The sequence below is a fragment of the Rhagoletis pomonella genome, unplaced genomic scaffold, assembly GCF_013731165.1.
Source record: "Rhagoletis pomonella isolate Grant_MI unplaced genomic scaffold, Rhpom_1.0 Rhpom_scaffold_00005, whole genome shotgun sequence".
Taxonomy (NCBI): domain Eukaryota; kingdom Metazoa; phylum Arthropoda; class Insecta; order Diptera; family Tephritidae; genus Rhagoletis; species Rhagoletis pomonella.
The window spans coordinates 46,865,297-46,890,038 of NW_023458559.1; the positions used below are offsets into that span (position 1 = coordinate 46,865,297).

The 24,742-nt window shown below is 32.6% G+C and overlaps 2 protein-coding genes across 2 annotated transcripts in view; one reads left to right on the forward strand and one right to left on the reverse strand.

Moving 5' to 3' along the window:
• LOC118739715 overlaps window positions 1-4,649 on the reverse strand; it is a 24,545-nt gene extending 19,896 nt beyond the window's left edge. The window contains exons 1-2 of the mRNA XM_036471227.1: window positions 4,646-4,649; window positions 4,578-4,601 (exon numbers count right to left, since the gene is read on the reverse strand). Of these exons, the coding sequence (XP_036327120.1) occupies window positions 4,578-4,601; window positions 4,646-4,649 (28 nt within the window). The remainder of the gene's footprint in view (window positions 1-4,577; window positions 4,602-4,645) is intronic.
• The window catches only part of LOC118739068 (glycerophosphocholine phosphodiesterase GPCPD1-like), a 481,215-nt gene that overhangs the window by 44,924 nt on the left and 411,549 nt on the right, over window positions 1-24,742 (forward strand). The gene's annotated exons all lie outside the window — the stretch shown is intronic.

Consider the following 24,742-nt stretch of genomic DNA (forward strand, 5'->3'; position numbering starts at 1 on the left):
TTTTGTAATAAAAGCGTGTTTTTAGTTTTTTTAACTATAATATTATTATGTTTGTTAACGCATAAGTTTGGACCACGTCAACCGATTTCGATAATTCTTTTTGCATCGGAAAAGTAGTGTCTCAGAGGTGGTCCCATGCTAATTTAATCTGACCATTGGATCATGAAATATATATATGTAAATATATTTTTTTTATATGAGAATTGAAGGCGGTTTTGTTTTTTGCTTAAAATTGTTGTTTAATTTTATTTTTATTAATTTAATAAAAAGTTTTTGTTTTTTTCTCATTGATTTCGCAACCAAGAATAAAAACTCTACGCTCTTTTTAAAACTTTCATTCTCGCATATGAAATCCATAAACAAGAAAATAATTTGAAAAAATAAAAAATAAATCAAACCTATCCGCCAACAACTAAAGTTTTTACCCATTTTGGCACATGTAACATGCAATTTTCCACTGTCAAAACTGCACGCAAACACCAATCAACGGTAACAATAACAATCGAACAATCTGTGTGTGCACTTCAAAATATTTTCTTAAAATTTTTCTTTTTTTCTGCATATTTCCTTATTTTTTTCAGTGCCACAGTTGCACAGAGCTTTAGCTATAACGCTTCGGTCGTCAGTCAGGATGCCAATTGCAAACTTATTTGTTTTTGAAAGTAGTAAGTCTTCAGTGAAGAGTAAGTAGCATGCACATGTTGCAATGTGCGCAAGTGATTGCAAAGCGGAAAAAGTGAAAAATTGCAAAAGCCCGTGCGATTGGAAAACTGGAAACTAACTATGTATGTATGTAGTTGGCAGACTTAATTGACAGCAAGACTTTTCGCACTCAACTATAAGGAAATAATGGAAACATAATTAAGAACCGATTGAGATAAATTCAATTAAAGCGAGTGAAAGATTGTTGAAAAGTGTGAAAAATTAGTTTATTAAAGAGTTTGTAATTAAAATTGGTTTAATAAGATTTAATATTGCTAAGGCATAGATATAAGTACATAAACCAAGTGGAAATGATAGCGAAAGTTTATGATCTACAGCATATCAATACTTTTGCGCTTTTTACTGTTTAAAATTTTTAAAATTTCTTAATTTAATTTTTGTTTTCGCATGCGCTTCGCTTTGCTTTCAATTCCATTTGTAACGCAGTGATGCTCAATACTTACCATCACATTCAAACAATGCTTGTCTCCAATTCAATATTCCAAAATAAAGCGCTGCAGTGCATAAAAATTCATATTTATTTTTCATTTTCCTTAGACCAAAAATACATATTTTCGAATTTCTAGATAACAAATATTTATGTCTATTCGTGCAATATGCCATTCCTTATGTTTACAATGCGTGCCTTCACCGCGGCATTTCGATTGCCATATGTTGCGCCATGAAGTTGCCACAAAGGACTAATATTTCTAGACATACTGACATTTTTACATAAGGATATTTATATGAAAAGTATTTGTACAGCTTCCTAAGGTGGTGTTTTGCTTCACAAAAAAACAAAATGAAGGCAATTTCAAATCGGCAACTGATTGTTTGTTTTTGCCGCTGCATTACTTGATTTGAGCAGCAAGGATTGCTTGTAAATATGAGTATTAAATTATGGTTTTTTACTAGGTATTATTATGTAGCTATAAAATTAGATAGTGGAGCGCAGAAGCTTTTGTCTTTTTAACGAAAAAATAGTGTACTAAAATAGGATAGAGACAAGTAATTTGAAGAGTTATAAAAAAGGACATCCCATCGCATTAGCTCAAGGTTAAGAGAATACAAATAGGAACATGAATACGAATATAGGTACGAAAATGGTAATGCATATAAATAAGAATATGAATAGTATTATTGAATATGAATAGGAATAAGATATTGAATATGAACTTGAATTTGAATAGATATGCGAATATTAAAATTAATATGAAGAAGCATATGAATATGAATATACATACGGATATGTATATAAAAATTAATTTGAACATGAATATTAATATAAATATGATTACGAATATGATCACATATGAATAGGAAATTGAATATTAATAAGAACATGAATATAGCTTTGGATACGTGATGTGCATCGAAAAGATATTGATTATGAACACGAATATAAAATTGAATACGAATATGGCTATAAATATGTACTATATGAATATGAATGTGTGTATGGATATGAATATATGTACATATGTATGAATATGAATATGTTTTATCGACATGAATATGAATGTGAAAATAAATGTAATTGGGAAAATAATGCATCCGCAATGCGAATTACGATATATAATATTGTTATTCATATCGATAAAATATTATTGATTATTATAAAAGATTTGAGCGATTGATAGTAATGATCAAAGCGTAATAAAACAATGCACATGCACAAATATATTAAGAAAATATCGATTAATTGCACGATATCGATAAATTAATCGTTAAGTGTATCGAAAACGATGTCGAATATGTTTATTTACTATTTGAAAAAGTGAATAGATTACAATTATAATTTGTTTCATGACTTACGTATTTCTTTTTACTGCCATATAAAAGAAATCGATTGCCTCATGGAAAGATCTACAGAGTAAGGGAAATGTTATTTTATGTTTTGGCTGGTTAGGCTTCTGAAGGCAGTGAACTTCTTCACGTATGGATTGAAACTGGACGAAGGTGAAGGGGTCTTCTGTCCAGAGGATTCCATCAGTATGAGTCCACGCTGCCAAACTGCTGTAGTGTATTTCAGACGAAGGTGGCTGGTATAAAGGATCCCACCGTCACTTCTCAAGAGAGCGCTGACAGTCAAGGAGGTGAACATTAATTCTGATAGCCAAGCGGCTATCATATCATATATCAGTCTTGTTTAAAAGAGAAAAAATCAAATTCTTTACTCTAAACGGATCGAGTACTTTTTTTTAATTGCTCACGCAATTTATTTCATTTTAGCAAATAAAAATGTGACACTATTTTGCCATTTATGCTGAATTAAACTTTTCCTGTAAATAAATATTGCGTTATTTAATTTTCAATAAATTTTTCACAAAAAGTCGCTTTAAAACTGCCAATGCGTGTGTGGAGAACAAATAACAAAATGACAAATAAAATGTGCAACGTAATTTCCACCACATTAAATGAATTTTATTTGACGTTACTCATACGCTACGTACACCCGGCTATAAAAAACAAGAGCACCAAGAGGCAAGTACATATTTGTAGATAAGTATGATTTTTTGATTGTACCCTGCAAACCATGCTTCCAGAGTTATCTGAATAATAGAGAAATCTTAAAGAATTCGTTAAGCGTAATTTTTTCCTCTTCCGATGTTTTATCGAGTTTTCTAAAATGAAATTTACTGTTCTTTTTACTAAATTTCACATGAAAATTGGTAAAGAAATGAAATAAAAACTGCGATGTGAAGAATTTTTTTCCAAATTTTTTTTTTTCATAACTTTCTTAAAGAAACTATACAGAAAGTTCTGAACGAGTTCGTGTCAACCAGTTTATATGATTTTCTTTGAAAATTCGTGAAGAAATCAGAACACATTGGCGATACTCTTTAAGACTTCGCTGATTACATTAAAGTGGCCAAAAAAAAAAGAAAAGTCGGAATTTTATTGCTATGTATTCGGTATTGTTATATACCGCAAAAAGTATACCCTTATTATTTTACTTTGAAATAAAAAAATTATTAGAGGTCGCTCTAAGCGCCTAAAGCTTTCCATGTATTTTATATGGGAAAAAACAACTTTTCGCAGGAAGGGTATAGAATGGCTAAAAATCAATATTTTTCTACCAGAAAACTCTGCTTATCTGTAGAATATTGCCAACAATAATACCCAATTGTTTAGTTAACCATTTTTTTTTATCGGAACTATAGTTTATAGGTCCGCCAAAACCCCACAAAAACCCCGAAAAATGCAATGGGGCGACCAAAAAAAATCGATAGTATTAAAAATGCCTAAATAAATAATTGGGTATTATTATTTTGAAAGACTTCTGAAGAGAACCAGAGTTTTTCGATCGAAAAATATTGATTTCCAAGAATTCTGTACCATTTCTACGAAAATTTGTTTTTTTTCCATATAAAAATACATGGAAAACTTCGAGCGTTTTGGGCGACCTTTAGTTATTTTTTTGATTTCAAAGTAAAGAAAGGGGGGTATACTTTTTCGATATAGAACAATCCTAGGGGTGGGAGCATTACAATTCCGACTTTACTGTTTTTGGATCACCCTAATCTACATACATATGAATATTAAGTTGACTGTATTGTTGCAAAGTACAAAGTAAAATTACGTACGGAAAAGAAGGATACCACAAGCCACAACAAAAAAGTCTTTAAGATAATACAAAAAGTTTCGTTGTGTGGTGTAAACAAAACCAGTAAAACGAGACACGAGGTCAGGTGATTGTTCTTTAGATGGAACTCTTATTCCTTTATTATAACCTTAAAGATAATTTAAGAGAAGCTTGTAGCAATGAAAAGCTTGAAGTATTTACCATTAAAAAAAGGTTAAAATTATACTGATTGAAGGCTGGTTAGTTAAGTAAGGTTAGGCTAGGTTACGTAAACTAAGGTAAGGTGGCAGTTGTGGCAGTTCGTGGAAGTAACCTTAGGTAAGGTGCTTAGTAAAAATCTGGATAGACACGTAATACCCATTGAATTGAGATGACCTAGTTCACCGAAGAAATAACTACGATTTTGCTATACTTTAGCTAGTAAATAGGTAGTACTCGTACTGCTTGTAATCCTAACAGACAGAGTGGGGTCAGAATTATAGCTGTTATGCGGCTTATCTGCCTCTTAAGATTCAAAAAAGTTTTCGGACGTTGTCCAAACATTGATAAGCGAAGTGATCTGGGGATTTTTATCTTCGCTTTAATCTATAACAGAATTTTCAGGAGAAAGTAAAAATTTTCGTCTACCGCTTCACGCTAATGGTGTAACTGGTTATACCATAGTCTTTTACTATCTTTCCACCATAGTCTTCTTTAGCTTTATCGAAAACAAGAGACTTACATATGTATAGCTTTGAAGTAGTGAAGGACTGTGTCTTTGCAGCGAATCAAGCGAAGGATAACTCTTATCAATAAGTGATGCTATGGGATAAGCAGGCAATCGGAAAATAGAGCCTACTTTCTCTGAATAATATGTACGCTCTCTCAAGCTCTCATTATACCCGTTTTTTTATATGGCGCAGAAACTTCGATGATGTCGAACAAAGGTAACAAAGGTTTGGGGGATTGCGAGAGAACTATTTTTAGAACGAGCTATGGCCTTGTTTGTTCGAAATGTATGAGCTATATAAAGACATGACGCTGACTTAGGAGCTTGGTACACATTGAGGAGGATGCTGTGGTGAAAATAACCTTCGACTCGGCGCCGATGTGTAGACAACGAAGAACCTGTCAGCATTTGGTTTGAGTAAGTGGCGAAACTTGGCAAAAGACAGAGGAAATTGGAGAAGTTTTTAGTCTTGATCCAATCCGAAAAGGCACAGTTATGTGTTTTTTTTTATTTATGAAAATAACGATAAATCACTATGCTTTACAGTAACTAGTAAAAAACGATAACTACTAATATCGATTAACGCAGTTTACTTTAAATTTTTGTATATATTTTTTTATTGTTTATCTCAATAAATAAGTTTTACCGTTACAAATATCGATAGATAGATAGATTTCTAAAGAAATATCTATGCATGTATAAAGATATTGATAATTCTTTTTTATAGATAAAATTATCGATAAATATCTTTAAATTCATATAGCTAGTAAATACTGACAGTTAGTAAATACCGATAATAAAATTGATAGTGATAAAAATTTCGATACCTTTTTCCGATAAAAATATCGATACAGACTTTATGATAAACCTCAACTCAAACCTAAAAAACGTTAATGAACAATACTTAACTGCGTTATAAAGATTTAGCAAGAAATAGAGACATGCTCCATTGCCCAGTAGTAAGGAGTTTCTTCAGTTTTGAGTTGCGTCGTTTTTTCGAAATTCTATATTCGCTTTGAAATTAAAGAAAAATATGCATTTATTGGGAGCTGTCCTAGTCTACCATACCTACACATATGCATACAATAAATGTAGTATAAATATTTTAAGCACACTTCCAATACCTGCTCGTAAAATAATTTCTTGACTACGCGCATAAACTCTTTTATAGCTTTTCTATGTACGTACGTACAACTTCTAAGGATTTCGATGTCACTTTAAAGATATGCCATTGCCGTGCATAGAAAAATTTGCTCAGTAAACAGCTCCATTTCCATAGACAACATCTTTAACGCTTGTATCTGCTTGTGTGCCACATGCTAGTATGCTGAGAAAAAAATAGAGAAAAAAAGCGCTAAAATGCTATAAATCATAAAGTAAATCTTATGGCAACATTTATGTCGCCGCCTCTTTGCCACCGCGCTGAGCCGGCAAAGGCACGTATGCTATGCCACGCACTGCACGCCATCTCCTCCTTATTGCAGCTGGTGTGGTGTTACTGATGCTGTTGTTGTTCTGGCTGTGGGTTGTGCGTCTTTAACAAACAATTTTTCGTATAATGAAGTCATTTCACAGTTCGTTGCGCCACTTACCACTACATGCGGCCAGCCAGTCACTGGAGAGGTGTTATAAGCAGTGATGCCAGACATTCTCTGTTAAATATCCCACGGAAATGGGGAAAAAATCCCTCAATTACCCACATCTTGAAAATTTATCCCACAAAATTCCCAACGAATTTAAACATATACATGTTTCAGTAGTAAAGAAGTAAAATTCATATAAAATAATAATAATAGTTTGGCGCTTACACATATGCGCTTTTCCTCCAATTTGTGGCGGTCCCCTTGATGTCACACAAAGGGGAGGGACCTACAGTTTTACGCCGACTCCGAATGGCGAGTGTATTTTTATGAGAAGCTGTTTTTCATGGCAGGAATACACTCGGAGGTTTGCCATTGCCTGTCGAGGGACGACCGCTGTTAAGAAAAAACCCCTTTTTCTGCATTTTTTCACTCATTCGTTTTTTCCCTTTCATTTTTTTGCTCACTCACTAAGGGCCTAAAAGAATTTTTTGGTGACTTTAAAATTGAAGCACATTCATGTGCTATTTAACATTTCATCAGATAATTTGTTCCGCTTTTTACATGAAACACCAGTTACAACTGAAAAGATTCTTTCTTACTGAGCGCTTGAATTGGTTAACGTAAGAAAATTTTCGAAATTGTTCTTATACTTTTTAACAATTATATACCATTTCACTCCACATCACATCTTCAGAGCGATTAATTACGTAAGAATGTCGAATATTCTTGAATTTTGATCAATTATGCAACAATAACTGCGTCAAAAGAAAATCCCTTATTTATATGAAGTGTCCCTTTTTTCCCTTTTAATAATTTTTGATGCAAAATATCCCTCAAATAGGGAAATTACCCACAATCTGGCATCACTGGTTATAAGTCACATGTACTAGAAAGAAGAAATATGTATTTAGAAGTAGCCGAATGAAGCGTTCTGCCACACTCTGCCGGCTAGTTTATTTAGTAGTAGTGGCTGTAGCGCTGATTTGCTGCAAAATAAATAGGCTGAGCGTGTTCGACTCGATATACAGTTAAAGTCACGTATAGCACACTTTTCATCTTGTATTAATGTCGCATTATATTCATGTAATGTACTTACTTAGTAACATATGTATAAAGTACATAAAGAAATACTTACATACATACATACATGCATACATATAAGAACTTGGTATCCTAAGAGTCTTTCTTCTGGCTGTGTTTGTTTGTCGGTAAATTTGGTAACTAACTTTGCTGATATAATGCTGTTGGCCAAAAGTTATGAATCACATCAAAGTTGATTAATTTTATTCCTTTTTATTTATTTGTTGGAAAATGTAGCTAAGTTGGCGCAAGTGTATTTAATATGTCTCGCATTTGTTGTTGATGTAAAATATGATTTTTGGAGTTTTAATGACAAAATTTGCGAAAGAGTGGGAATGGGGCTATTTGTCATGAGATAAAAACTAATGTTTGAAGCAACGAACTTTTGTGTCATTTAAATTACAAAAAATTGAGCAGATTTATTCAAACTACTTAGCGTATCTAGGGTGATCTGAGGTTTTGAGGCTACTTAAAATTTAAGGAAACTCCTGTTTTGAAGTTAAATTTGAATTCATGGGAGTAAAAAATGGGTACTTACTTTAACTGGACATAAATTCTGCGTCGCTGGGACATCGATTTTTTTGGCCATATGGAAAGTGGGCATAAATTCTGGGTCATTTAAAAACTCCATATGATTTTTAGTAATTTTGTCTATTAAAAATTGGACATCAATTTATGATAAAAAAAAAATGTGTCTGTTGAAAAAATGGACATAAAGTTATGTTCACAAAAAATTGGCCATCGATTTTTGGTGACTTGCAATTCGTCACATCTTTTTGTACTTTTGAAACTGGACGTCATTTTTTTGCAAACCAAAACTAGACATAATTTTCTTCCTTTATTTTCGTACTGGAAATAAATTTTTGGTAATTTAAAATCAAAAATTAGGCTTGAAATCAGAAAAAAGCTTTTGGCTACTTAAAGCTGGGCAACATTTTTGGAAATTCAAAGTGTGTATGACATTTTTTGGCATTTTAAAAGCGGGACATAAATTAATGGTGATACAAATCTTTTGATAAATTTTTGGTGCCTTAACAATTGGTCATAAGTTTTGTCCTTTTAAAAATTGACATGCAGTTAGCGATTTAAAACTTGACTTACCTTTGGCAATCAAATACGTAGACGTAAATTTTTGGGTGTTTTAAAAAATGGATATAAATTTGTGGTCATATAAAAACTAGCCACCAAACTGCCAATACTCTGGCAGCCCTCCTTGACATAGAAGGAGCCTTTAACAATATTCGGTTAGAAACTATCCAAAAATCCCTTGACGAGCTCGGCGTCGAGAAGGCTAAAAGCGCGTGGCTAAGGGCGATGCTTCGCAGCAGAACAAATTCAGCTGAATTTGGAAGCTGCATATTAACAAGGAACGTTAGTAGGGGCACTCCTCAAGGGGGAGTGATCTCTCCTATTTTATGGCTTAGCACCATCAACTCAGTACTACTCAGTACGCTAACGATGAGGTGATTTTAATAACCGAGTTATTCCCATCTGTGGTGAGTAACATCATGGAACCTAGAGATAACAGAATTAATGCTCTATACAGCCAGGAATAAGGTCCCAAGCTTTGAACTACCAAAGCTAAATGGACAAAGCCTACGACGAATAAACATGCGAAGTATCTGGGAGTCATACTGGATCTTAAGCTAAGTTGGAAAATGAATTTTGAAGAGAGAGTAAAGAAAGCGAGTATTGTCTACTACTCCAGTAAGCGGCTTTTTGGGAAGACATGGGGTCTCAATCCAAAAGTTGTACTCTGGATGTACACAGCGGTTGTACGTCCAATCTTTTGCTATGGTTTTCTGGTATGGCAGACGGCCTTAAAAAACAGTATAATCAAGTAAAACTAGGCAGAGTTCAGAGAGCTGCATGCATCGGTACCACACGGGCTGCCCCACTGATGCTTTCAATGTTATTACAAGCCTGTTTCACATAAGGCACACCGCATCACTATCGGCTATAAGACTCAGAGAACTGGGGGGGGAAGGGGAAGGGAAACTTTAGGGGTGAGCTCACTGATAAACTAAAAATTTTCAGGTAAAAGTGTCACCGTTTTTGAAATATTTACATTTTTTCGAATTAAAAAAAAATCGTGCCTTTTCATGTGTTTTCTTTAACTGCAACTACAAACCGGGCAATACTTAGTAAATTTTGTATGTAAAATACTTCCAGATAGTTGCGTTTCCATACTCAAATGCAATGTAGTTAAAATATATTAAGGAACCATCATAAAATTAGGACTATTTCTGGATTTTTAACTTTTTGATATTTTCTTCCCCAACTTTGACTATCTCGGGTGAAAAAAAATGTACTGAGCTATAACTTTACATTACATAAAAAAATTGCTAATTTAATAAAGATTTCAGAAAGGTGCCACACTTACTGTTTTGAATAGAAAAAAAAGTTATAGCCGCTTTTGTGGGTAAAGGACTGAGACATGCTAGAATATATTTAATAGATTTAAATTGAATTTGCTCTTGTTACCGTCAAATGACATGCAAAATAGTACAAAGGTACATTATTACCTAATCCTGACATTATTTTATGTTACTTACCGGAATTAGTGAAAGTGGATTTTGTGAAATTGGACCCTTCGAACATTGTGTTATTCAGCCTCATTGCGTAAGTCGTAAATTAGGCTAAATTGTACGACTCGACAACATTGGCATTGTTTACTGTCGTGCTGAAATAAGTAAATGACGAAAATCGTCGAAAACTATACAGTGCTTCCAAGTTTTTCCGTTTTAATACACTAGTCGAATGGAAATTTTAGGCAATGACGTGCAATTTTCGATACGATTCGACTCTCGAAAAACGACTTGCATACGACACCACTCTTGCAATTAGGGTGACTAATACTATGACAGAGAACACGCAGTATACGTCGCATGAATATGCGGATATTCACCTAATTTACGGTGAAGCTTGCTGTAATGCCATAGCTGCTCAAAGACTCTAAGCGGAGCGATACCCCAATCGTCGCCATCCGGGTCGTGAAGTATTCGCCCGGACCCATAGAGAAATATATGAAGGTAAGTGATTTTTACACCTTTCTTGTTTGCTTGCTTGTTAACTGTCATTTTTCACTTTTTTAAGGTCGCATACCAGGAAGGCGTGGGTGGCGGTGAAACAGGACGTCCTGCAACGGTAGATGTTGAAGCTGTGTTAGAGGAAGTGGAACTAGGTCCATCGACTTCAGTGAGAATGATGGAAAGACGGACGGGAATACCAAAAACTACAGTTCACAAGGTGTTGAGGCTCTACAAGAAAGAGATTACCTGTCGAGAGTTAGATTTTGCCGTGAAATGTTGCGAATGCATAAATCAGACCCCAACTTTTTTAATAAAATAAGTTAGAGCGATGAATCATCATGCAAACGTGATGGTTATTTTAATTTACATAACGTTCACAGTTGGCAGATAGACAATCCTCACGAAATGAGAGCAGATCGTTCACAGTACCGGAACAAAATAAATGTATGGTGCGTTATTTTTAATTGTCAGATATTGGGACCTGTGGAACTGCCGCCAACGCTCAACTCTCACAGTTATTTAGAGTTCCTTCAGGAACGGCTTCCAACTCTTTTGGAAGATGTACCCTTAAACCTGCGGCGAAGACTATGGCTGCAAAATGACGGGTGCCCTGCTCACTACGGGCGTGAAGTAGTGAAGCTCATTTAGACGAAACTTATCCTCGCCGATGGATTGGACGATACGGGCCAATCACGTGGCCCGCTCGATCGCCAGACCTGAATCCATTAGATTTTTTCTACTGGGGCTGTATTAAGGACAAAATTTATTCAAAAACAATTCAAAACGAAGAGTATTTGCGGGAACAAATAAATGGAGCTGCTGCTGAGATAGCCCAATTGAGTTTAAGATCTCTAAAAGCGTCTTTTCTTAAAAGGTGCCGAGCTCGTATTAGAGTAGAAGGTCGTCAATTTGAGCATATTTTATCAATAAATGAATAAATTTTTCTCTAGTCCGAATTCCGGTAAGTAACATAAAATAATGTCAGAAGCAAGTAATTATGTACCTTTGTACTATTTAGCATGTCATTTGACAGTAACAAGAGCAAATTCAATTTAAATCTATTAAATACATTCTAGCATGTCTCAGTCCTTTACCCACAAAAGCGGCTATAACTTTTTTTTTTATATTCGAAACAGTAAGTGTGGCACCTTTCTGAAATCTTTATTAAATTAGAAATTTTTTTATGTAATGCAAAGTTATAGCTCAGTACATTTTTTTTCACCCGAGATAGTCAAAGTTGGGGAAGAAAATATCAAAAAGTAAAAAATCCAGAAATAGTCCTAATTTTATGATGGTTCCTTAATATATTTTAACTACATTGTATGAAGTATTTTACATAAAAAATTTACTAAGTATTGCCCGGTTTGTAGTTGCAGTTAAAGACAATACATGAAAAGGCACGATTTTTTTTAAATTCGAAAAAATGTAAATATTTCAAAAGCGGTGACACTTTTACCTGAAAATTTTTTGTTTATTAGGGAGCTCACCCCCCCCACCTACCTTCCCCTAAAGTTTGGCACGTTACTTCTGGGACTCCCTGTATGCAGCATTTCTCTTAATTTTTTTTATTAAATAAAATTATGTCCAACTTTAAATGACCAAATCGCACGTTTATATAGAGATATAACTCAAAATTTACGTCTTTGGAGATTTCATTATGCAATTAATAAGCTTGATAAGTATATTATGTTCCGTCTAACAGATAATCAAACTTCCCAAATATGGCGAAGATATGTGTCTTTCCATCTGTCTTGTTGTATACCAACTGTATGAATTGATAAAACTTTGATTGCGTTTTCCCACAAAATATAAATTTTGAAATACTTCGTTATATTATTAAACGTGCGAAATATGTATGTCCAATTTTTAAAGGCGCTAGAATTTATGTTCAGTTTTAAATAGTTGAAAATTCAAAAATTATTTCTAGTTTTTCAAGTAATGAAAATGTCCAATTTCTAAAGGATCTAGAATTTGTGTTCAGTTTTAAATCAACAAAAAAAAAGATGCCATGTCTTTCAATTAATAAAAATAAATATCCAATTTCTAAACGATCCAGAATTTATGTTCAGTTTTAAATGATAAAAAAAATGCGTCCACCTTTTAAGCCTTAATTTGTGAAGCATATGTATGTACGTGTTGGTATTTCAAAAAAAGGTTTTTAAAACTTTTAATGCCTACAATCTAAATGCATTTACATTTCGATTTCCTTCGCCATGAGCAAATTTTTTTTTGCTAGTAGATGGTACTTGTACTTTAAACTCTTTTCTTTAATTTTGCCTCGTTCGAACACAAGCACACGCCAGCTCTAGCAGTCATACCTTTTCTTATTCAAATCTTTTTCTATTAAAATGGTTGAATTGTACGTAACTGTATTTGCATTGCAAGTTTGTGTTTGTGATTTTCCTCATTTTCTTGCACATTCATGGTTGCATTTCCCAACACACTTTTGCAAATGTATATTTATACACTGAGAGAAAAAGCGCGTTGTAATAACAGATGCTTTCCACAATTTGTTAATTTCCAGAGGGTCAGTCAGCATGTAAATGATGTTTTTTTGTTTATCTGAATTATGAAAAAGCATCCGTGATGTGCAAAACGATGCATTTTGATATGGACGTATTTGAATTAAATAAAGGGATGTGCCGATACCTCTTCGATATCGATACTTTTAAATGGAAGTATTTTATTTTTTAAGTATCCTTACAGTCTAAAAAGTATCGAGTATATACTTGTATTTGTCGGCCGCTGTGGTGTAGTGGTAAGCAGTGCGCGCTTCCACTCTGCAACGCCTGGGTTCAAACCCTGGTCAAAGCAACATCGCAAAAAATATAGAAAAAAGGTTTTTTCTTAACAGCGGTCGTCCCTCGGCAGGCAATGGCAAACCTCCGAGTGTATTTCTGCCATGAAAAACAGCTTCTCATAAAAATACAATCACCGTTCGGAGTCGGCGTAAAACTGTAGGTCCCTCCGCTTTGTGTGACAACATCAAGGCGCACGCCACAAATCGGAGGAGAAGCTCGGCCAAACACTAACATATGTGTAAGCGCCAATCTATTATTATTATTATATACTTGTATTTACTAATTATTCCACTAAAAGAAACCAATTTATATATGTAATATAATATATAATAATGTATATTTTTTGAAATAATTTATATACGTTCAATATACAAATAACCATAAAAGATAGTTATTCTTGCTAGGCAATATATTATATATACACGTTTGAACAAGGGTATTATAACTTTGTTCACATAACGGTTATTTGTAACAGCCAAAACGAATCGAGATAGATATAGACATAAATGCTCAGAATGAATAGAGAAGTTGATTAAGCCATGTCTGCCCGTCCCTTTGTGTACAGGATAACACCAGCAAAAATAGTACGTTTTTTTTACTTAAAATTTTTTTTCTCTCAGTGTATAAGTGCATACATATGTACGTGTGATGCGTTATAAATTCAAGTTCTTGCACGAATGCAAACACTTTCAAATCCACATGTTTGCCAAAGTATGTTGAACAAAACTTTGGCGGCATTATATTCTTAATGCGTTTTCCCTAGTATTTGAAAAGTACATTTACTAGGTATGAAGTATAGTATGTGAATATGAATGTATGTATGCAGCTGTATGCAGGTTTTCTTAAACGAATTATTAATTTTCATTTAGTCGAGTGGGTCCAATTTTCCTGCATAAAATTAATTTCCAATAGAAAAGGTAGTTGAATACTCAACGGAGAGAATTATGTTTTGTCATACATATTGATTCACAAAAATCCCTAAATGACGTTATAGATCACATTATTACCTGAAAATATTATACGTATATTTAGTCTAAAAATGTTCAAAAAAAGCTTAAAATTTTTTAAATTTTTTGTTGTTGATTTTTGCGATCATTTTTCAAGTTTTTTCTCTTTGGTTTGTTTTAAATAAAACTGTATTAAAAGCTGTTATGTCTGTTTATTCTAAAAACAAAATTACATGTCCGGATTCGATGCTTTAGAAATGTCCCGATTTTTGGCCACAGAAATCTGGCCACCGTACCTATACCTATACTAACTGTAGATAAACCTGATTTTATAAAATACAAACATTCTTGTTTCATTTTATATCTGTAGTATCTGCATACATATTTAGTACATGCTTCTCAAATTACTCAAAGCTTTTATGGTTTGAGCATTTGAGTACTGCGAATGTGCTTGATTTCTATGTAATAACTTACATATGCACATATTTTTCCACTGAAGCTATGCTACCAATAAAATGCAAATCAACGTTAACAAATGCACGTGTGCTTAGCAATAAAAATACAAAGGTGTTTACATACACATGTTCGAAAAATACATATAACATTTGCATACTTCTAGAGCAGCATCATTCAGGTTGATTTGTGTGATTGGTTTTTATTTTTTATCCAGCGTTTTATTTCTCTTTTCCACTCACCACTCTATAAATTTGAATATTTTAATCCACATCAGTGTGCGTATGTGATTTTTTTATGTAAAGCACTCAATATGATAAAAGATTTATGCAATAAACCTTTAAAATTGGAATTAGTGATTTATAAAAGGTTGTGACGAGAGGTATGGGATATATTTTACTGCCTTGCGTGAATCAAACGCCTAAAGGGAATTTAGGTCGACCGCATAGCTTGTTTATAGCATTTGGAAGTATTTGAATCAGGGACTGTAACAGTTACAACTTTTATTGAAAAAAAATCGCTCTTTAACAATTATTTTTGGACTTTTATTTAATTACTCCTTAAATAACCGTTATTTCTGAAATTTATTTTACAAATCCCAAACAACAATTATTTTTGATTTTTATTTAAATAATCTGCAAATAACAGTTATTTTTGATATTTGTATTATATATCTTATATAACAGTTATCGAAGACTTTTATTTATAAAAGTCATAAATAAAAATCATAATAATGACTTTTATACGAATAATTTAAAAAGTAAAAGTCCGTGACTGATTTATAGTGATGACTTTTAAAAGTAAAAGTCACTGACTGATTTTTATTGATGACTTTTTTCAATAAAAGTCTTCAATAACTGCTATCTAAGACATATAATATAAAAATCAAAAAGAATTGTTTTTTTTTTAATTTTGCATAAAAGTTGCAAATAAAAATTTATTTTCAAATTTGAGTCTCGGTGAAAAAAGATCACTTGGATCACTTAGTTGTAGAACATTTCCTTCATGGTGAATTTTTCCATGACAGTTTTCATCAATAACTGTTATGTAAGTTCGGTACCTGATTAGAATAGTTTTTTTCGGTAAATGACGAGATAATACATTTTTAAACCAAACTGGTATAGTGTAGTTAATGAGTCTAACAGCGGTTTTGTGTAAAAAATTCTTCGAAGAGAGATCCCCTGACCATCCAAAAAAAAATCTCAGAAAAGGATTAAAAATCGTAGTAAAACGTGAGCTAAATTAAAAATACTGTTTTTTTGTAGCGAATTACCATCAACATTTGGCGAATTTAGTTTGATCTAAATAAATTTTCAAAGCCTATGGTATTTTTTCACTCATGCATTTATTATATGAAAAAGTATATATCTATTCCGCAGTGAGTGTTGCAATAAATAAAATATGACAGTTTACCGTGTCAACACCAAAAAACTTTATGCAAATGTAAATTACTGAATTGCTAATCACTGTATGTATGAATGTGTGTGTGTGTATAATAACTTTTAGTTTAGTTATAGCAATGTTAGCATGTGCATTCGACATTAATTAAATAACAATGCAATGTGAATGACATTCACTATTTATTCAAATTGTCAATAAAATTGCGTGCTGGCGTTGGGCTTTTTTTTCAATTATAATTTGCATAATTTGCAAAGAATTTAAAAAAAATTATTAATTGAAATTAAATGGACACGTGCATAGCTGAGGTTAAATGTGAGGGTAAAAATAAAAAAAAATAAAAAAAATTAAACATGTAATTATTTATTGCAGTGGACTATACACACGCTGACGTTAAAACTGAAACTTAACGAAAAAAGTTCTTTTATGTGCCACTTGTGTCAAATTATTATGCTCTAAAGCAGAGCTTCTTAAAGCGGGTTCCGCGGAACTGAAGGGTGTAGAAAAGTCACCGGAGTTCCGCCAAATTAATTTTGGTATGAATTAGCACGGCTTGAGTTGCACACAGAAAGAAAAGTTCTATAAACAGCTTGACCGAGACACAATTATCTATTTTCAAGTATCATATGTATGTACTCGTAGTTGGTATGATTTCCGTACTGAGTGCCATACCTACATAAGAGCATTGAGCTTGCGCTTAACAGCTTTTTTTTAAATTGGTATGTGCTGTTGGCCGCTGTAGCCAAGGAACGAGATGAATTGCCAAATGAAATGTGAAATGTCATAGGGATTTCATCATCATGAAAGTTTAAGAACCCCTGCTCTAAGTTGACTAATTATGCCTTATATACCCGAGTGGGAACTAAAAGAGCCTATTAGGTTATTAAAATTATGAAAGTTTGGTGAGGTATCTAATTTTCGACACAAAATAAACGGCAATTGTACTAGTCAAATTTGTAAAAATAGGAGAAACTAATGGCATAGTACGTAAGATTATATTTTATAGGTAGTAGGCATATGTATAAAATACTCACAACAGCAACGATATTAGGGCGGGTCGAAAATTTAGTTTTTCTCAAATCCTTTAGTAATAGTGAAAATATATTGTAGCATGAAGTCAATAACAAGCCTGTAAAATATTAGCCTTTTATTTTAATTGTAAGAGCCCGCACAACGACCCTCAAGTCACACACAGCACACTGGTCGAATAAGGCAGATTCTTGTAAAAAATTTCGGGTTCAGCAAAAGGTTTGGTGCATATAATTAGATAATGAATCCATAAACGCAAAAGAAAAAGTCAAATATCATTTCTGACTCTTGTTGTTCTTAACTATTCTGTTGATGATTGCACTGGTCGATAGTCAAAAGACGTAAAGAACAGCATACATATTTCTGGGGAGTATTTACGTTACTGGTTTCAAATATTTTAATCTTGTTTCCATATTAGTTATAATGTGCGAATTTTGCAAGTTTAGAAACAATTTCGGTGCACTTCAACATCACCGTGGAAAAATTTTGTTTATGAAATTGAGTATGGAAACTCTGAACAGGCACAGCTTATAGAAACATTAATTAGTTTACTTATGTTTATGCATACAATACAGAAATTGCATATAAAGCAAGTTGACATAAATGTTTGTTCAACATTTTCATATGAACGATTTTCATCCTACTATTATCATAAATCAGTACGATCGAGTAATATTTATTAAAGTTACATCGAAAAACTTTGGTACAACTCGCGTTTTTTTCTACAGAATTTTCTCTTCAGTTGTATAAATAAATTGGAAAAATAAGAACCCGATTACAGAAAAACGACTTTTTCCGTTCAAGCTGAATGCAGAGCAATATCGTCCAAATGGAGAGTCCTCAAAAGGTTTTTCCAGCACATCTTAACGACCATTGCGTTTAAATGCAGTCACTTCATCACGTATTGGAATTAACTAAAATATTTATATCTAAATACATATTGGACATCCCCTACTTTCACATAACGGCAAATTTAGAAACCGCGAAAAATTTGCTTTTCGGTGACTAATAAAACCATTCCTCTCAAATTTTCAAGAATGGATAAATGGGCTTAAAATGGGCGTTACTCACCCCAATTGTATTTTGTTAATGTATGTGCCTGCAACTACTATCGACTTATCAAACGATTCCTAATGTTGGCTAATCCGAGTTTGACTTCATTCACCACGGGTTTGAAAAAAGCCCATGGTAAATGTATAGATAAAATATTTTAAATATTCTCGATAAATAGGCGACATCAATCGATAAATACGTTTAAAATATTCGATAATATATCGGCATTGAAACTATTTGATTTAGATATTGCCATCTATGGTTGTAATTTGAGTGTAAATATGTCGATAGATCAGTCACTGCGTGTGTTCGAAAATCTGAAAACTAAATAAATGTATCGCTAAAATTCCAAAAATTTGTCGATAAGTGTATCTATTAGACTAACATAAAAAAATATAAAATTAACGCTATATATACTTATAATATGGATAAACAAGTCTAAAAAATCGATAAATGTACAATTAAGGGGTGGATAAATATATCAATATATATTTTTATAGACTTTTTGTTAAGGATATTGATAAATTAATCATAAAGATATTGTTTAATGAAACAATCACTATCGAATAATATCAGCCACCACATATACCAGGAACTTAGCAGTAGCAAAATTTCTGAAAAAGGTAAACAATCGAGTAAAATTCTTTCCACTATTTTTTAAAAAACCAGTTACAATTTTATGAGCAACCTTGGTTTTTACTTTACGTTTCATTTTGCAACTACATAGTATGCCAACTTGCAACTTCCATTCGTGCTTAAATAATTGTATCAAATTGCGCTTTTCAGTTCTTAAGTATTACCAATCGATGAAACTACTTAAGTGTTAAGAGCATACGCACGAAGAAATTTACAAGATCTAGGAGAGAACAGCAAATTAACTATAAATTCAAAGGAAAATATGCAACAATGTCCTTGAGTTGAAGACAACCCTCGCACATCTTACCAGTATATCCATATGCAACAACCGCCACAGCACATCAATAAATAAATATTGGTTGTAAGCATAAGCGTGGCAACGCAACGCCTGAGCATTGCTCACTGAAATGGTGTGGAAATTCGTTGAAATTTTTATTACATTCCTTTCATAATTTATCTTCAATTACGCGAATATTTGCATGCGTTTCTACCGATTCAGCCAAGCGGCGTTTCCTCAATTTGTGGCTCAATGGCTGTTGGGGTTTGTTTTAAATTTATTTGCATTTATGCATACATACTTACGTGCTTATATGCTTATCTTCTTTTACGCATTGCATATATTTACTGAATTCATACTTTTCACACGAAATTAAATAAAAGCCGAATTGATGTGGCGCATAAGAACTTGGCTATTGATAGCATTGGCCTATGATAGAGGAAATTAAATAGCTTGCCTTTGTATATACATACTTATGTATATGCTGAATACATTTAGTACTTATGAATGCACGAAATTTTAAATGAGTTCCTTGAATAATGAATTCATTGTAGATTTCAAACAGCAATAATTTAAAAAGTTCGCTAAGTTTGGAATGAAAATATGTGTAAAATTTGAATAATGATACCATCACAATCATTGACATCTTTCGACAAACACCAACTAATCCTTACAGTGAAGAAGCTTAAATACATACATACATACAAAATACATCTGAACTTACTAGCTAATTAAAAATTTCAATTGAAATTTAGCTGCAGATGCCTCAAATTTAAAATGTATAGAGTGCTCACCTGCCACTTGTTAATTATGCGAAAATATGAAAATTACTTCTGCTGGATTGTGCTTAGCAGCTGCAATTGAGGAGTTACTGAAAATTAATTTTAATAACAACCAAAATCAACTTCTCGTGAAAAATGATAAGCCAAATTTATGTAAACTAGTATTACTTAAAAAAAAAAAAAATCTCGAGAAGCGGTGTCAAGTGCGCTTTTGGTTTATAGCACCTCTAAAAAGTTTATTTGTGTGAAAATTTGTAAAAAATGATTCGGTGCTTAGTTACGATTTTAATTAAGAAATGTCAATCAACAGATCTACACGAAAATTAAATTAATTATTCTGTGAAACGAATTTGCTTAAAAATTATTAACAGCTTAAATCGCTCAACAATTACCACTCAGACGACTCGAAAAATCATAAAAGGTCTACAAGTATTGAAAAATATGTGCATGGAAGCTATTTCAAAATTAAATTTCTTGAAATCCAAATGGCTTGGCTAATATCGTAGCTCGTCACAAACACTTTTCCCTCGTGTAATAACCGCAAATGTTCAAAGTTCCATATATAATAAATATAATGTAAAAGTCACGAAAGATTCCGAAAAGGTTTCCTTATATACCGAAAAGATTCCAAAATATATCGCAAAGATTTCGACAAATACCAAAAAAGGAACACGAAATATCCAAAAAGTATTTCGAAAAACTCCGAAATGTACATAAAAAGTTCCGAAATATACCCAAAATATGCAGTTATACTCAAAAAAAAAAAAACGCGAGAGATCCCGAAATTATCACTAAATCTACCGAAAAGGTTCCGAAGTGTAAAGTAAAGAATCCGAAATAATACCAAAAAGACTCGAAGGATCCTAAATATTTTCTTGAATTTATCAAAAACAAAGAATTTAAGTAAAAAGTATACCGAAAATATACGGAAAAATACCGAAATATTCCAAAAAAATCGCAAAAAACCTGAAATCTTCAAGAACAAACTCCGGAAAATTCAGAAAATATGGCTACCGTAAAAATTCCGAACAATAAAAAATCCCGAAATATCCCAAAATATTTCGTAATATTTCGAAATACTACAGAAAAACACCAAAAAAACACTCGAAAGATCCCAAAAGCATTCAGAAATTCACCAAAAATAAAGGATTCGAGTTAAAAAATACGCGAAAGTATTATGAAATACACCGAAAGATTTCTAAAAAATCGCAAAAATTACAAATAGGTTCAAATTTTCAAAAGTACAAGTGAAACGTGTAGAATAATACCAAAAAAATTCAAAATATCTAAAAAATATTTCGAGATATTCCGAAATATACCGAGAGAGTTCCGTACATATCCAAAAATACTCTGGAAAAATCCAAAAAAGTACGATTCACGAGAGACCCCAAAAATATTAGGAAATATACCAAAAAGCAAAGAATTTTATTGAATTAAACTTCGAAAATAGAAATATCGAATGTATTCCAAAAATACTAAAATATTCATAAAAAAACTGAAAAATTACAAAATGCTCAAAGAAAATCTCGACTGGTTTTGACTTTGAGTTGTCCATCAAAATTCTGCTAACTTCGTAGATTAAGAACTTAATCTCTTAATTATGCAACCATCATAACGGTTAAAAATGATCCAAAACGAAAATAAAAATAAAAATTACAAAATAACGATTAAATTTTGCCGATAAAATAAAAATCTAAATTTAGCGATTATTCCTGATCAAAAAAATATAAGTAAAAAAATGACGATTTCGCAACGGTTATTTTCGGTCCTCGGTTGAATTTAGTTTTCTTCGAGTGAGTATATTGCAGTCTATAACTATAAGGTTGAAAATTTCTGCAAAGTTTCGAAACATATAGGCATATTGGTCTTCAGCTTTCATCTTTTACTTTCCTAAATCTTTCTGCAGAAATTAAAAAAAATTCAAAAATCCGTTTTTCAACTCGTTAAAGCCAAATATTTCAAAACCCCAGTGCCAATTGAAAAAATTTAATGTCAGTTTCTAATTTTATGGAAAAAATCATATGAGCACCTGGTTGTGACGCATGCAGTCGTTAGAATTTTGGTAGGCTCTGCAATTGATTTTATTTAAGCATTCATATAAAAAAAAACTTTAAATTTTAGTGTACCGTTGAACCCGAAAATTGCGGAGTAAATCACGACAAGCCACATAGAATACCGCAAGGCCCAGAAATTATTCCGAGAAATTTCCGAAAAATCCCGGAATACTTCGAAAAAGTTCACAAAAAATTTCGAAAAATCTCAAATAAATTTTTTCAATGCCTAAAAAATTTCTGGTCGAGATACATTAATTAAATTTTTCCTAAATAATAAAAATCTTATAAGACAGAAACCAAAAAAAAAGAGATACGAACTTTTTTTACTTCGTATTATCTATATCAGAATCTATGTAGATAAAATTTAGTTTTGTTTACAGTCTTTGGTTCGTAGACCAAGACTTTTGGTCACAACTGGCCCTGCCTTAAAGTAGATGATTTTAGTATTTTTTATTAAATGCTCCAAAAATGAGGGCATGAGAGCAGAAGTTTCGTAACCCAAACATTTTTTCGTATTTAATATAATTATAATATTAATAGTCTGAAAGATGACAGATTTCAAAATAAAAGTATTTCGTTCCTTAATTTTAAGGTATAGTGTTTCAAAGCGTACCATCAAATTAAGGAATGAGCGACCTTTATTTGAAAATTCATCACATTTGAATGTACATATTTTAAGAAGTTAAAAACAAAAAGAAAAACATAATTTGTGCATTAGGCCACCTCTGCTCTCATAGCCTCAAATATGGTAAAAGGATTACTTTTATAACCTCAAAACAAATTAGCTTCTTAAACTAAAGAGTAAAAGTCACTTTGAAAGGGTTACTAAAACCATTGAGTAAATCTCTCTTAACTTTATCTCTCACTATTTTCAATTCCCATCAATGCCCACTAATTGATTGTATGCACTAATAAATCTTCATATCTATCGCTTACAGGCGGAAAACTAAATACAATTGGCCAGTCGCTTGGCCATCAGCCAAAAGCACAGGCTACATGCGCTGCATGCATCAACGGCCTCATTACATGTTACTCATACGCACCGTTGCCCCGGGTATTTACACGTTGTGTTTACACTGCGCATCTACATACTACTATCCTACTATCTATGTAAATGCAAACATGTGGGCATTCCACTGCTGCTGCTGTTTGGCTCTACTCGAACAAATGTTCTCCAGTTAATTGACATATATCGGTAAACATATCAATTACGTTTGATTGTGGCGGACAAAAGTGGTTTTGTTTTGAAATCGACAGCCAAGCTAGAGATAATCCATCAATATTCACATCAAACGAAATATATTTAGTAAGTGTGTGCGTATGCGTGCCATGAATTAAAGGACCACATATATGTTTGCGTGTATGCACGTACAGTTGACATGTAATAAATCGTTGGTTCATTGGTTGAATTATCAGTTAATTAAAATATGTTTGCATAGCACTGCTCTGACCTAAACAATTTCGGAAAGCAGTTCGGTGAAGCACTTAAACCAATTTAAATTGCACCACTCAGGTGTGCGCCACATTCAATGAGATAAATCAAAATTAGTGGTCGCAAGCAGTTTTGCTGCGTGGAGTGTAGTTTGCCAATGATTTATTCAGATTTGCTCAATTGATTGCTAACAGCTTAGTTGAATTTTAAAGCTGAAAGTTAAAGTAAAATTCTAAGCATTGAATTTTATTTGTACAGTTAATCAAGCTGCAACATGGTTGCGGCATTTTACTGGCATTTATTTGCCTTGATGAACTCATTAATTTGTGCGCATATTCAGCTTGGAGTTTCCTATGAAAAAGTGACTGAAAAAGTTATTTACTAACGGTTTTTATTGTTACACCCACTTTTGTTTGCTTATTTGTTTGATTGTATATTAGTCACTGCTGTGTAAATAAATGTCATTCAGTTGGATTCCCTGCCACAGGCAAAAATATTGCGGCTTGGCTGATGGCTTGGCTTTAGTGTTAGTTAGTAGCTATAACGCCATAAAGTAATTCGATTGCTTAAGCGCATGGACACACAAACATAAGTTTGAATAGATGTATTGGCATTTATTTGCCTTAATATGTGTATGTGAATTTTGCTCGTATATATGTTTGTGAAAAAATTTTCTTGATTGCCAACACAATATATACAGTATAGGTTATATCTATAGCACGCCATTTCAAAGTGATATTGTGTGCCACTTACGTATGTTTACTTATTAGCTTTTAAGAATTTTCAATTAAAATTTAGTCCATTCTCAGACAAACCCCATATATACCCAAGTTTACAATTTGTAGAAAAGTACGCAAAAGTGCAACAAAATTTCACCTAAATTTAAAACTTTTTTCACAGTTTTTTAGCCCCTGCAATTTGGCTACGAATTACCGTTAATTTTTTAGATTTTAATGAATAAACTCAATTTATTTATATATGGAAGAAAACCGCAACACCTTTGGCGGAAAAATTCTAAAAAATCAACGGTAACTTTTAGCCACTAGTAACTTGCACATTATCAGACTAAAATTATTTGGGCTATACAACTGTGTATTCAGAAAAATTCTAACACTTCCGAGAAAAAAGTTTGAAATTTAGATGAAAATTTGTTGCACTTTTTTGTAGTTTTCTAGAAATTGTTAAACC